The 14152-nt window shown below is 49.5% G+C and overlaps 1 protein-coding gene across 2 annotated transcripts; it reads left to right on the forward strand.

The window, feature by feature from the left end:
- Positions 1-1788: 1788 nt before the first annotated feature.
- Positions 1789-10065, forward strand: LOC142880384 (inositol hexakisphosphate kinase 2-like). Of its 2 annotated transcripts, XM_076014263.1 has the most exons (6): positions 1789-2045; positions 4427-5267; positions 6370-6610; positions 7098-7282; positions 7530-7705; positions 8681-10065. In XM_076014263.1, the coding sequence occupies exons 2-6, from the start codon at positions 5021-5023 to the stop codon at positions 9341-9343; spliced, it is 1512 nt and encodes a 503-aa protein (XP_075870378.1). In that variant the 5' UTR covers positions 1789-2045; positions 4427-5020; the 3' UTR covers positions 9344-10065. The 2 variants fall into 2 exon arrangements, with proteins under 2 accessions (XP_075870378.1, XP_075870379.1); XM_076014264.1 differs by lacking the exon at positions 4427-5267.
- Positions 10066-14152: the final 4087 nt, after the last annotated feature.

Consider the following 14152-nt stretch of genomic DNA (forward strand, 5'->3'; position numbering starts at 1 on the left):
ATGTGTTTGCTTGGAACAGCACGGATAGCACCATTGCCATTTGTTGAGCCCTTTCATGGCCACTTTGAAGAATATCATACTAGAAAAGTTCTGGAAACATCAAGGGTTGAAAAAAACGTGGGAGGGAGATTCACTCTGCTGGCGAGAGATGGTGTGTTTTTAGTCTTTTTGGAAATCAGAGCAGAATGTTGGATGGAAACAGGTTTGCAGGGTGCTCTGAACATGCATCTGCATTAGGCTAATACAACAGTCTGTCTCGGTCTAGCAGTCAGCTGACCCGTGCCGGCTAACCACTACACCAGCGTGTTGCCCTGCAGCAGGGCGTTTTGTTTTGGAAAACAACCAAGACTCAAAATTTACAATTAGTTCAATTTACCACACAGACATGCCAAATGTGCAACTATAAGAAATGGTCTTGTTCTATGACTAATGATTTAAAATGCTGCAACTCAAAACACATAAAAACCGCATCGTGCCCAGCGGTCCCGAAGCTCAGTAAGATCACATCCAAGTTTATTTGTGCATCGTTTCATTCTCCGCCCTTGTCTGTAGCTCCGCCCCCGATTCCTCCTAAGTTTTCGCCACAAACCTAGCTCCGTACATGTCCACAACCTCATACGAGCCTCACAGGCCACACAAGGACAGAGGACAGCGGACGCTCCACCTTGACGCGCTCCCCTCCCGGCCCTTCTTCCATTCACACACTCCTCCTGATTCGATCATGTGCCACGTGCAATGTGTGAGTCGCATTCCTGGGAGGCCTGAGCCCAGCTACCCTCGGTAACAACCCACTTATTCGCCCCCAAAGGCCAGTAGTGATTTCACTAAGATCCGGCTTCCATTCTCAACTTCAAGTCCATTGAAGTTGCTTTAATGGACTTCAATGGAGCAGCATAGAAGTTTTTTTTTTCATTGCAGTGAAACTAGACACTCATTGGCTGCGTTGGTCCCGGCCCGGACGCTCAGCTTCTCTAGGAGTCAATGTAGGAGGCCGTGGACCTGGACGCTGGCATTCTTCATTATGATTGGGTCTCGTCTGAATCCTGAATTGATCGACAGTTCGTAGAAAACACAGACAGCGGAGCAGCATCAAGCACAGTCCCGCTGTGGGTTTAGTCAGACACACACGTTGTGACAATGACGTCAGATAAGAACGGCCAGTACTATTTGCTTGGCAGTAATCACCCTCCTGCTTCAGTTGTCACACTCGTGTACTATAGTCCGAGTTCAATATTGTTTCAATTCGTTGTGTACTTTGTCCATTTAGACTGCAGGCTAGATTGCACTGGCTACGCCAGCTAGCAAGCTGCACACAATGGCAGACAAAAGGCCCACAAATATTGTTGACCTGATTTTGGCAAAGCCATTTTACAATCTTCCTTATGAAGACCAACTTAGAATTACAGCAGGGCAGATCAACGGCAAGATGGATGTGGTGGAAAAGGTAGGAGAAGGTAACGGGTCTTTTCATCTCTCCGGGTACGACAATAAAATGTACTGTCGGACATTCCCTTGAAAAGGAACGGAGGGCAGAGCTAACCTACATATAAATTGACAAATTGCATGTTGGGGGCAGAAAGACCTTTTCCTCTCTGAAACACCACCTGCCACCACTGCGAAAGACGTAGCTGTCGCCGCTCCTCCGCCTTCCTTTCATGTCCTCTCCTCCTTTGGTAGACAAAAGCCCACGTCGGGTTTTCTGTTTGAGTGCCTTCATCTTCCTCAGAATGCTTTGATCTCAACATGTTAAGCACCCCGTGTTAATGTTAAGAAAGTTGCATGGGGCAATGGATTAGGGGCTTGCTCCTTCCATTCCACGCTACCTGCCTGGCACAGCAGAATATGGAGACAAAATAAAAAGTATACCAGAGCTGAAGGTGGCAGTGGCACGGTGCCTTGGAAGCCTGCTGCCGTTACAAGTCAAGAGTTAGAAGACGGAGGTTGCATTCCACCAGCCTGGGCAGCGCCACCTCTGAAAGTATTTGGTACTGCGCCGATCCGTGACGCATACAAAGAGCAAATCCCGACGTGGACAGAACGCCGAGGTAAATGGACAGAGACTTGATTACATGGGTTCTTCAGCTTTTGGATCATTTTGATGCAGAAGGGAAGTGGACCAAAAATGACAACCACACAAAAAACTGAACAATAGCCTGATCAGATCAGGTTGAATATGTCTAAGCTTGTTGTCTACAATGTATATAGTATGAGCCATTTCAAAGCAAAAATCAACATGTTGACTCATGCTGATGGTCCCAGTGAAAAAAGCGACCCATACACGTCTTGGTTTGTGTCTACAGGTCCAGACGTAACTCAGGAAGAATCTTATTAATTTTCAAAACACAACTGACATTAAAACTCACAGTAGCCACAATGGAAATACTCAAAACTGTGTTTGCTGTTTGTGTAGGCAAAAAAAAACAATGTTGTGTGTTGTGATATAACAACTCTGACGACAGACAACAGACAATGACTTACAGCAACAAATGCAACATATTGTACATGATCACCGCTAGCTACGGCTTGTGAGATAAAGGGAACCTATAGTTTTTGACCAGCACTTTTCACTGGCAGTACGACTCACAGGCAGACTGTCAGTGAACCAGCCTGCATTAAAAAGCTCAGATCCGGTTTGGATGTGCTCCCTGTTACTGGGGACCTGAACGGCAACATTCCAGCTTCCTGCTGGATGTCGGCCCCAGCGTCTCTGCCTGTCGATTGGCACACTTCTAGGAAGTTCCCCCATGCTGTGCTCAGCCGTTTGTTCCAAGGTCACAACTTTCACTTCCTCCCCACGTCTCCCCAACTTTGTGAGACCAATCAGCCGTCGCACGTACCGAACATGTCGAAACCTTTATTGGCGAGGCAGCAGAGCCGCGCAATCCGATGCTGCAGCACTGCTTGACCCTGGAGCGGCGCAAACCTCAGCTTGCGTTGCGAATCGGGTATTGGGTAGGTGCACATGCTGCCCACTACAAGCATCAGAGACACACACATCGCCAAACATGGTGAGCCACACAAGAACACCTGCGTTGGAACGTTGTTAACGACAACACGGCGAGGACTCGGTGGTCCGGTCACAAGCGCCCCTTGATTAAATACTTTTGACGTGTTGTTTGTCTATATACACACCAATACCAACACCACCACCAGCAGCAGCAGCAGCACCACACCTACCCGCCAGCGTTTAAGTTAAGCCGCTGCTATTTTATACGTCGCTCGTCATGGCCTATTTTCCACGTGTCCTTAGAGGCAGGATTAGAGGAATTAGTGCTGAGCTTTCTGACTTAACCGCAGTCAGCCAGTGTAATGTACAGCATTCACACACACACACACACACACACACAAAATAAACATACCAGCCAGCAACACCCAAGCGCAGTCTGCCAAACATTAAAATGGGAAAACGCCTGTTTAGCATTTAGAATTCACTCGTTTTTTTGGTTTTTTTTGCAGAGGTAGATTAGCACAATGGAGAGACTGGATTAATCTGATGTTGTTTTGCCTCTGGGTCATAATCTGTGACAAGAATGGCTCGTGAGGTTGAGGATTACAGTTTCCATGCTGGCTGTAGTAGAAGGCCTTGTTATCAACAACCCTGGCCGGTCACCCCCAACTCTTCAGGTGCGGCACAACATCCTGTTCTCCATATCCCTGCCTCCAACTCCAGTTTAATTAGCAGGACTGCAGGTGTCCAGCAGTGGGGGGGGGGTCGCTGGTTTGATACAGACTTGTCATTCTCACCCAGTCCATTCAGAGTACAGGGGCGATAAAAACCCATTTCTAAAATCTGAGTGAATCAGCAGTGAGGAGGTTATGTCGCTCTGCTAGATTTCTAGCTCATCGACCTGCTACAGACAGCAGTTTTCAGTTGTCATCTTACATCTGTATCATAGAAAATGCTTTATGTATGAAGACGCTGCTCCAAGCTGCTCACGAAGGCCTGGAGGAAAAAGAAGAGATTTGCATAGATCCTACTACAAAGGCAGTTTTATCAGAGGATGTGTAGCGTTTGTTTTATCCTGCTGTTAATTTGACAAAAAATGTGTTTCTCATTCCATATTTGCTCACGTCGAGGTGAAACAACCAAACCGCGCTCAACCCTTTTCGGCAGTGGCGGCTAAAAGGCACAAAATATGTCAAGCATGTCCACGTAAAGCCCCGACAGGTCCGATCGCATTTGGTGGACCTTGATCGTTCTGCAGCATGCTTGTGTGTCAGCTCCTGTCGTCTCTCAGGAGGTAGTGCTGCAGCCTCTTCTGCCTGGTCCTTTCAGAACTCCAGCTGATGTTGTTGTTGGAGAAAAACAGCTGGCTTCAGCGTGACCTCCCTGCTTGTTTTCATGCCTCTCTCTCCCTCTCTCTCCCTCTCCTCCTCCTCCTCCTCCTCCCACCGTCCTTTGTTTGCATTCTCCTTTCCCTCCGAGGGGGTTACCGCCCAACGACTTGCCCCGCACCGCTCTGATTGGTGGCTCGCCGAGGAAGGGGGCGTGGTCAGTGTGTCTGTCAGCCGTGTTGGGGGCACCAGCAGCGCTCAGCGAGCCAGCCCTCCCTCAGTTGCCATCTGCATTCAGTCTGCAGTGGAGCCTCGAACGGGATCGGACAGCAGCGCCTCCGCAGCACAACAACATCCAGGGGACTTTCTGGGTTTTTTTTGTTGTTTTTTTTCTGCGACGGCAGCATCTTTCCTACCCAGCCACAACATCTGCCTGACAAGGAGCACTCAAGAGGATTTCATATCTGCTAAATCATCGTGGCATTTATCCTTTGACAAGCCTCTGTGCTCTGCTCTCGACCAGCAGCCTCTCAGGACGTCCAAGAGAGATCAAACCGCAGCCAAGCCCTCCTTGTGTGTGTGTGTGTGTGTGTGTGTGTGTGTGTGTGTGTGTGTGTGTGTGTGTGTGTGTGTGTGTGTGTGTGTGTGTGTGTGTGTGTGTGTGTACACCGCCGCCGCGTTACTTGTGCGTGACTTGTCGTTGGGAGGCCCGTGCCCATGGTAGTGCGGTCGGGGCCGGAGGAGGATGGGTCCGGCTGTGGAGGCTCAGACGCAGAAGGCCATGGACGCGGAGCAGAAGCAGCCCAAGCACCAGCAGCAGTGCTTCTCGGAGAAAGGGGTGATGCTTGAGCCCTTCGTGCACCAGGTGGGCGGCCACTGCTGCGTGCTCCGCTTTGGCGAGCAGACCATCTGCAAGCCCCTTATCCCCCGCGAGCACCAGTTCTACAAGAGCCTGCCCACGGCGATGAGGAAGTTCACCCCGCAGTACAGAGGTAATGCACTGTGTCCTACTTTCCTTCCTTCCTTCCTTCCTTCCTTCCTTCCTTATTGTCATGCATCTCTTTGCTTTCGCTGCTTTGCGCTAGGGTAGAATTCACTCATCCGCCACATATATTTGGCTGGGTGCCTGCTGAATGTTTGTACTGGAGGACTCTTTTTTTTTTCCCCCTTTCCCTTTTTCCTCTCCCTCAAGGGCTGTTTTTATCTGAATCTGCATGACATACCAAAATGCACCACAAGAGGGTGCTGCTGGTGACCCTGCAGTGTGGCCCTTTAATGTCAAACGAGGGAAAGAAAAGCAACGCAGGAAAAACGGAATTAGTGCTATTAGTCAAAATGCTTTGCAGCTGACACGCATGATGGCACAAGTTCTCCAAAAACAAACTTCTCCAGGAACTGTGGAACCTTCTTTTTAGAGGTCAACACGTACATCACCTCAAACAACCGGTCACACCCCTTTTCTCTCAATATTACTGACAGCATGACAGCCTGTCCAACTGGTTCGACTCTCTGTTGCACCTGCAGCACCGCCTACGTTTCTTTCTTCATGACAGAATTGCCTTCTTTTTTTGTCCTGACCCTCTTAAGGCAACAGCAGTATGATGAATTGTGACAATCAGCGTCATTTTGATTTATGCATTTATTTAACAAAAAAAAAAAAAAAAAAATTGTACCCCTGGAGCACTGCATGTACATCAGCTGTACGCATTTGTGTGTATTTCTGTTCCTCAATATTTGAATTGGGTTCTAATTCCAAATAGAAAATGTCATTTGTGAGGCCACACTCTGCCCGGACGTGTCTCCAAAGGTGTTGACTACACATAGTTTGAAGCTTTTATATGCTTAAAAAAAAGCCCCACTGCATTACTCATCAGTACATTGTATTAGTCATCTGATGTCTGAGAGGAATTAGTTCCATAATCAGCACAGAAGAGTTCCCATACTTAAGGAGGAAGTGACAGGAACATGATTTGTGTTTTTTCGCATTTTGGCAAAAAGCTGCATCATCATAAAATCTCATTTTATCACCTTTGACCTGCATCGGAACGTCGGCCCACTCACAAGCGTCTCTCTGTGTTTCCTTTTCTCTCTCAGGCGTCGTGTCGGTGAGCTTCGAGGAGGATGAAGAAGGGAACCACTGCCTCATCGCGTACCCCCTCCACAGCGACCCGGCGGCCGACCTGGAGAACATGGACCCCTTGGCCGAGTGCAAGCCCAAAGGCGAGGTGCTGAAGTGGGGGCCGGGGATGAGCTCCTCCCTGCTGGTGGACGCGGAGAATTACAGCAAGGACGGCCGAGGGCGCCACTCCGGAAAAGACAAGGACAAGAGCAAGAGGTGAGGAAGAGGAGGACGAGGACGAGGGGGAAGCGAGAGTTTCCCTGTGAATGTAGCACAACTAAAACGAGAAGTGACGGTAACGGGACAAGACGCTCTCACATTAGCATCGTCAAAGCAGTTGAGTTTCTCCCCCAACCGTTATGTAAGCCAAGCAGTGTTTTTTCGTTTTTATTTCGCCATAATGGACAAACCCCATAATATGCAGACTCAGTCTAATGGCTGGTGGCCCCTGCAGTGAACTTAACCTGCAAATCAAACAGCAAAACTAGCTGGAGACACACAAAAGGTAGCGAGACACAAATGCAGGGTCAATGTCGGAGAAAATGAATGAATTTGAAGGACAAATTGACTTATTTGATGGATAGTAGTGAGTCTGACTCACTACACCAAGTAATCCTGAATATATGTAAAATTTGCTGCTTTGTAGCAGCAGGTCAGGGTTCCTTCCTCTCTGTGCCTGATGTGTCTCTCGCTTGTCGTCCAGCTTCCAGAAGCTGCAGGAGGACGTGGAGCTGGAGTGGCTGCGGCAGACGGAGGTGCTCTACTACCGGCTGGAGCGCAGCCACAGCAACGCCGCGCCGCAGCTCAAGCACAACCCCTGGAGCCTCAAGTGTCAGCAGCAGCACCTGCAGAAGATGAAGGAGAACGCCAAGCACCGCAACCAGTACAGTATCCTTTTTTCCCGCCCTAAAAAGGACGTGGCGAGACCCAAGGCCAACACAGAACCTGGTTATCAATGTCTGGAAGGTGAAGTTAGGACAACTGGACTGGACCAATACTCTAAGATACCAAAAACCAGTCCAGTGGCATTCAGTTGACTTCACCATCAAGACTACCATGACCAGGATGACTGAGAACCTTCACAGATACACTGTAGCTTCCGATGTGTTTGGGTTCCTTGACTCGGCTCCACCAGAATTCATCCTGCTGGAGAACCTGACGTGGCGGCACAGGATGCCCTGCGTGCTGGACCTGAAGATGGGCACGCAGCAGCACGGGGACGATGCCACCGAGGAGAAGAAGGCCGTGAAGATCCGCAAGTGTCAGCATAGCACGGCGTCCACGCTGGGGGTCTGCCTCTCCGGCATGCAGGTAAAGCTGCTCGGATGGCCGGTGTGTGTGTGTGTGTGTGTGTGTGTGTGTGTGTGTGTGTGTGTGTGTGTGTGTGTGTGTGTGTGTGTGTGTGTGTGTGTGTGTGTGTGGTGGGAATCAGCGACGGTGGGTTTTCAACATTGTACTGAGCTGACGGCAGGAAGGGGAGGTGCTGGTGGAGGTTTCTATTGTGTCTCATCAATGAAGAGACCCAACCAACTCAAAATCTAGCACGCAGATGCGGCTCATTCTTGCAGATGATTTTTGCTGTAATGTGCAATCTCGGCCTAACAGCTGAGAATTTGGGTCTAAAGACTCATTCGTCTTGAGAAGTTCTGATCTGAGACATACGTTCAGTCAGTCCTGCTGTCTGGGAGCCAAACAGTTTCTTCATAGTTGCGAGAAAACTGAACTGTGCAGTGCATTGCGGCTGATTTGGGGGACAGTGACGGGCATCTCATTTCACAACCTCACGCCAGTCGCTGTTGCTAACTGGCTTAAGTGTGGAGTGTAAAGATTGACTGGGTGGTCTCTCCCATCAAATAGGTTCATTTAAATAATAAAAAATAAGCCACCGCTTTCTAAACATGATCCTAAGATCTTTTCGACTATCAACAGCGCTAGTTAGCGTTCCCAAAGGAACACTGTCGCGTTTAAAAAGGTTTTCTGTCAAAAGTTTCTTCTGTTTCCTTTCAAACACCAGCGGTTGATTATTTCAAGGCCTGTCTTAAACACAGTCCCACAACTCTTTGACTCCCTACAGGCAGTTACCGTCTCCTTGCGTACTCTTAACGTTACTCCTAACTTAAGTGTTACATGTAAGTGTGTGTGGGGAAGGGTGTGTTTTCATTTGTGACACTGCTGTTCTGATACCGCGGTTCCAAGTTGTGTCTTTCTGTTTTTGAGGCTGTACGGAATGTGGAAACAAATTTCCTGCAAATGACAAATTAACCTTCTCTGTCTCCTCCCTCTCAGGTGTACCGCTCGGACACGGGCCAGCTGATGTTCATGAGCAAGTTCCAGGGCCGCCGGCTGACCCTACCGGACTTCAAGGAGGCTCTGTTCCAGTTCTTCCACAGCGGCCGGCGCCTGCAGCGCGAGCTCCTCTCGCCGGTGCTGCGCAAGCTCAGAGACATGCAGGCGGCGCTGGAGGCATGCGAGTCGTACCGCTTCTACTCCAGCTCGCTGCTCATCATCTACGACGGCGCCACGGCGCCCCTCAAGCACGCCGCGCACCAGCAACCCGAGAACGGCCGCATGCACCACGACGACGACGACGACGACGACGACGACGACCGTGAGGACGAGGATGACGATGAGTGCGGACGGGAGAACCAGGCCGAACCTGACATGGAGGAGGCGGAGGAGGCGGGCCAACTGGAGGGCGCCTTCAGCTTTGCCAATGGCTCCTCCCCCTCCAGCGAGGGCGGCGGCGGGAAGTCGGGGGAGAGCCAGGTGCACGGCGGCGGCTCCTCGGAGCCCATGGTGGACGTGCGGATGATCGACTTTGCCCACACCACCTGCAGACACTTCCAGGGGGACAGCGTGGTGTACGAGGGCCTGGACAGCGGCTACCTCTTCGGCCTGCAGAACCTGATCACCATCATCTCCGAGCTGGAGAACAGCAGCGAACCCTGAAGGGGGCCGGGGGAGGGAACTTTTCATCGGACGCGGTTTTCTGGCCGTTGGTGCTTTTCGATGTCCTCGGTCGTGTTCTTCATGTTTCCCATCCCCCCGGGATCCGGGGGTGGAGCGGACCTCCGTGTGACTGCGCCGCAGTGATTCAGCCGTTCGCCATCCTTGTGTTTCACCTCACGTCGCCGCCGTCCGGCCGCATGGAGGCAGCAAAGAAAACGAGACAAGCGGGGGAAAGAAAACTGCTCTCCAGCAGAGAAGAGAGAAGAGTATAAGTGTTGTTTGCTTGTATCCAAGTCCAAAGAAAGAATCAGCATTTTGCACACGGCGACATGCACTGAGGCGCCGGGGGCAGGGCGGGGCGGGGTGGGGCGGACAAGTCCTGGACAAGCAGGTCGATATGGTGATGACGGGTTGGGGGCCCTCCACCGCCATCCTCTCCACCCTGCCCCTGCTCTCCTTCACTCAACAGACTGTATTCATAGAGGGCTTAGAGCTATTTCTTTATTTGCCATCTTTCATAAGATAAAAAAAAAAAAACTCAAAAAGAATGTTAATGAAAAAGTACTACATTCCGCGTTGTTATATGTAAAAAGAAAAGAAAAACAATATTAATGATGAATATTGTTCTTTGACATGTTTGGATACCTCTCTTGTATTTATGTGTCGTCCGCAGTCTGCTGCTGTTTTTTGGGGTGGAGAGATTAAACTCCTGATTTGTGCTAGCCCCTGCCTCGTTTTCTGCTATCATTATTTGATCTGCTATTATTATTTCTGTCGACATTTGCTTTTTTTCCGACACCTGCGTGTTAAATGGCCCAGCTGGAGACGCAGAAACCGCAACACTTCCTGTTTATGTGCAACATTTAAATGTCACCTCAGCCTCGCACAGAGGGACAGGATGTGGGCACCCAGCCGCGATGTCGTGTGCCTGGTGTCACTGGGGGACGGGGGAGTGGGAGGAGGCGATGGAGGGAGGAAGGATGACGGCACCCACAATCCCCTGGGGCGGCCTCAGCCGGTCCAGATCGTCTCCGACTGGTCCGAGGCGGATGGAGCCGCGCTGAACAGTCGCCTGGCAGAGTCACAGGCTGCTGCTGCTGCTGCTGCTGCTGCTGCTGCTCCTTGTGTCAACAGACAGCGCAGGCCATTAGCGTTCCGGCGTGGAATGTCCTGTACCGCAGGACTTGATGGAGTCCCGTCCCGACACGTGGATTACAATTTAACCCGACAAGCAAAGCGTAAAAATGGGCCGTTCTCATCATCAGGTTCCAAACACACATCTTGATCAGATGCTTTGTGTCCGTGGTTACGCACTGCCAGCCTGATGCCCCGATGACGTTCCCACAATTCTGCTGTGAGCTTGTGACCGATCCCACAGACTTCAAAGTTTAGCCAATTTTTTTTTTTTTTTTCACAAATAACAAATTCCTAGAATACAAAGTTGTTCTGATAAGCCTCAGACAAAATTCATGATTCATTGTGTGACAAAAAGCTTTTCACTTTTTTATTGGTAGAAAGGAAATTATAATATTGTATGAATATAATTTGGACCCCTTCATTCTTATGGCAGGAATAAATACTAAAGGTCCCACATAAATTATCCGTCAGAAAAAAAAAGGTTAGATTTAGCCCTCTGTTTTTAGCCTCCTATTAAAATAGTGGGATTAACCTTCCTGCTCCAACCGATCATTTGCTGGACGTTTGTTGGGACGACAGTGAGAATCAGGCAGGGGGTAGAATCGGCTATCTGCAGGGTACTTGGTACCTTTTGTGACATCACAAAGAGCTAAGGCCTCATTTTCAGTAGTGGACAATAATAGGGCAGTATTGTCTTTAATCAGATTGAATTGATTTTGATTTTGTGTATTTCAGCCCCATTAATGTGCTAAATGATGTGCCGTCCGTGAAGGCTCCTCCTCCAGAGAACACAAACCAACCCGCAGATGTGGCAGTTGTGCCAATAGAAGACGGAGCTCGGGAACTATGTTGTCTTTCTGGCCAACAACATTTCCACACGCCATGCTGCGTGCCGTCCTCCCTTGCGTAATCCCGCATAAGAGCAGCGCCAAAGGTCAGAACCTCCGGCGTGACCCAGTTGAGCTTTTTTGGACGGCAGACACTTTAATCTCTGAGTGCGGGGCGTCAAGGGGGGATATTTACAGGCACGCCTGGTATTTACAGACCACTTTTAGAGCCGTCGCCTGTTGCGTTTTCCACGTCGCAGAGCCGCCACGGCTGCCGTGATGCTCTGTGTGCCGCTGGGGGGTTGATGTCGCGCCAGGCAGGCGATGAAGACGAGGTGAGACGAAGGAGATAAGCTGCATCCGCACTCTCCTGGGAAGAGCAGTGTGTGTGTGTGTGTGCGTGTGTGTGTGTGTTGTGTAACAGCTTCAGGGTCACTGGGCTGCTTTCAGCCACCAGAGCACCGCCGCTCCGTCCTTCTGTCCCGTTATGATACGTCTCTCCTCAGCATCATCCCCAGCGTGCGGCAGAGCCACCGCTTGTGCAGGGCCGTGCGTCACGTGCGAGAGCGTGTGCGGGCCTGTGTGTGTGCGTACGCCTTTGTGTGTCGCGTGTGTGTCCTCATACCCCATTCACTGGCGAAGTCGCCGCCGCCGCAAGTGGGGCAGTTGCGTAACGGTAGTTGGAATCGCCATGGCAACAGCAGCCCTCGCCAGGCTTCACACAGTGTCGCACCTTTGGAGGCTCACAGACGGAACGTTGTGTCTCATCATCAAAACACCGTCCGGTTGTCTCTTGGACAAATCCTTCAGTCAATGAGCCAGGTTTTAAAATTCACCATCTCTGCTCATTCACACTTTTTTTCTTTGATGGAGTCTGAGATGGCCTTGTCCTGAATTTGTTTGTTATTTAACAGCCACAAACTAATCAGTTCAAGCCTTTTTTCTTTTAATTTAATGGCTTCGACCTCTCATGACTGCATGGTTCTTACTTCTCTCCCCTGACAGAATCTTTGATTATGCTTTGGAAAGTCACACACGTGTCCCGGTCCTGCGCACTCTAAATCTCACTCCTCCACCACTCCATGATTTAACCGACTCGATGGTGAAATCCAGGGCTACATATAATCAACTTTTATTTGCACAGCGCTAAATCACATCCAAAGCGCGATTCTACAAAGTGCTTTGTGCAATCAGAGGAAAAACCAAGTGGGCCCCCGCAGCAAGCAAGGTGCGACAGTGGCCAGGAAAAGCTCATTCAAATATAGAAATACAGAAAGACACACATAAGCATATGAGGTATATCAATTTAAACATGTTGATGTATGAAAATAGATGTTGTTGTGTCGTGTACATCAAATTATTATAAAATTTAAATAGGTTTAAATGTTAAGTGGCGGTGTGGTACAGCTGCTGTCCATGTAGAATGTGTTTGTCCATGTTTGGGAAGGCAAGAGTTCATAATGGCACATGATCCGCCGTTAAATCAAGTCCTAGATCCTAAACTTGATGGTGAAGATGCTTCGATGGCACCAAGACTCTCAGGACTGCGTTCTCTGGCTCCCGGTAAAATTGGCTATCTGAGAACTGCAGGCCTATTTTTTCTCAGCTCAGTGTTGGTCTGCATGGTCTCATCAAAAGCTCAGTTCTTCAGACTGCAGACAGCAGCGACAACGGCAAACAAACGTGGTTTTCGTCCCATGCATGTGACACACGAGCAGCAGCGCGGCCACCGGAGAATCAACCCATTGTCCTGTCATACAATCCGGCACGCGGGCAGCGTGCAGCCGATGCCCCTGAAGTCGGTCAAGGCTGTGAAATCAGAGCCGGGGAGGAGATAAAAACCGGGGCTGTGCCGGGTTTTGTTGTTATTTATTCTATTTTTTTGCCGAGGCTCATGGCAACATTTGACCTCATCTATTTATAGAGCACGGCAGCAGCCCCTTCCTCTTAACACAGGAAGACTGTGGCAAACGATCAAAAAACCTTTGTGATGTTTTTTTTCCCCCCCAAGGTGCACCTGTTATAAGCCAACAAAATCTGCTGCCTGCATTGTTGAGTCTAAATCTAACCTGCACCGTGTAATCCAGTTTGAGTCGGTCAAATCAGTGCAGGGTGAGAAGATTAAGATGGCACTTATACAAAGACAGCGGCAGAGGAAGAAGAAGGAACAACAGGCCGCCGCTCTGGATCGACTGGCTGAGGTAAATTTCCAAGTGTCACGATTGGGATTTTCAGCTGCAGTGGAGCGACAGGCGCGGCCACATTCTGGGTCAGTTTTGCCGATTGTTTTCGAAATCAGGCCTTTGAATGCAACGATGCAATGAAGTGACACAAGGTGCTTCAACTGAGTGACCCAAAACCATTTACCAAGTACGCAAAACCAAACTAAAAAACATAAGAATAGTCAGAAATCATCCCACGGGTGAGCTGAACAAAGAGTCCAATGAGCAGCACCTGGCCGGTAATGAGTCCAAAGGAAACCTGATGCCTTTTTTTCTTTTCCTTTTCACCTGCAGCACGCCAGCCTGAGGGGAGAACATGGAACTTCAATATTTGTCTCCTGAAATAACATGACAGTCACTTTTCTGAAACGTCAGGATGGTTTCTCTCTTGAAAGAATTGTGACCTAGTTCTTGAAAATGTTCTGCAGACTGTAGCATGAGCACATTTCATGCCAACTGTATTTCTCCTGCCAAACCATGTCCCAGTGCGAAACTGAGCCGTGATAATACCTTTAATATTCACATTAAACTCAGCCGAGTGGTTGGAATTTACCCCAGTTTTTGTTTTTTGGCATGATGATTATCTTCAACCATTAATCTCAAAGCAAATATTTTCAGTAGCA

This window comes from Nelusetta ayraudi, unplaced genomic scaffold (assembly GCF_046127955.1).
Source record: "Nelusetta ayraudi isolate G7.1 ecotype Tasmania unplaced genomic scaffold, CSIRO-AGI_Nayr_v1 ptg000168l, whole genome shotgun sequence".
Lineage (NCBI taxonomy): Eukaryota > Metazoa > Chordata > Actinopteri > Tetraodontiformes > Monacanthidae > Nelusetta > Nelusetta ayraudi.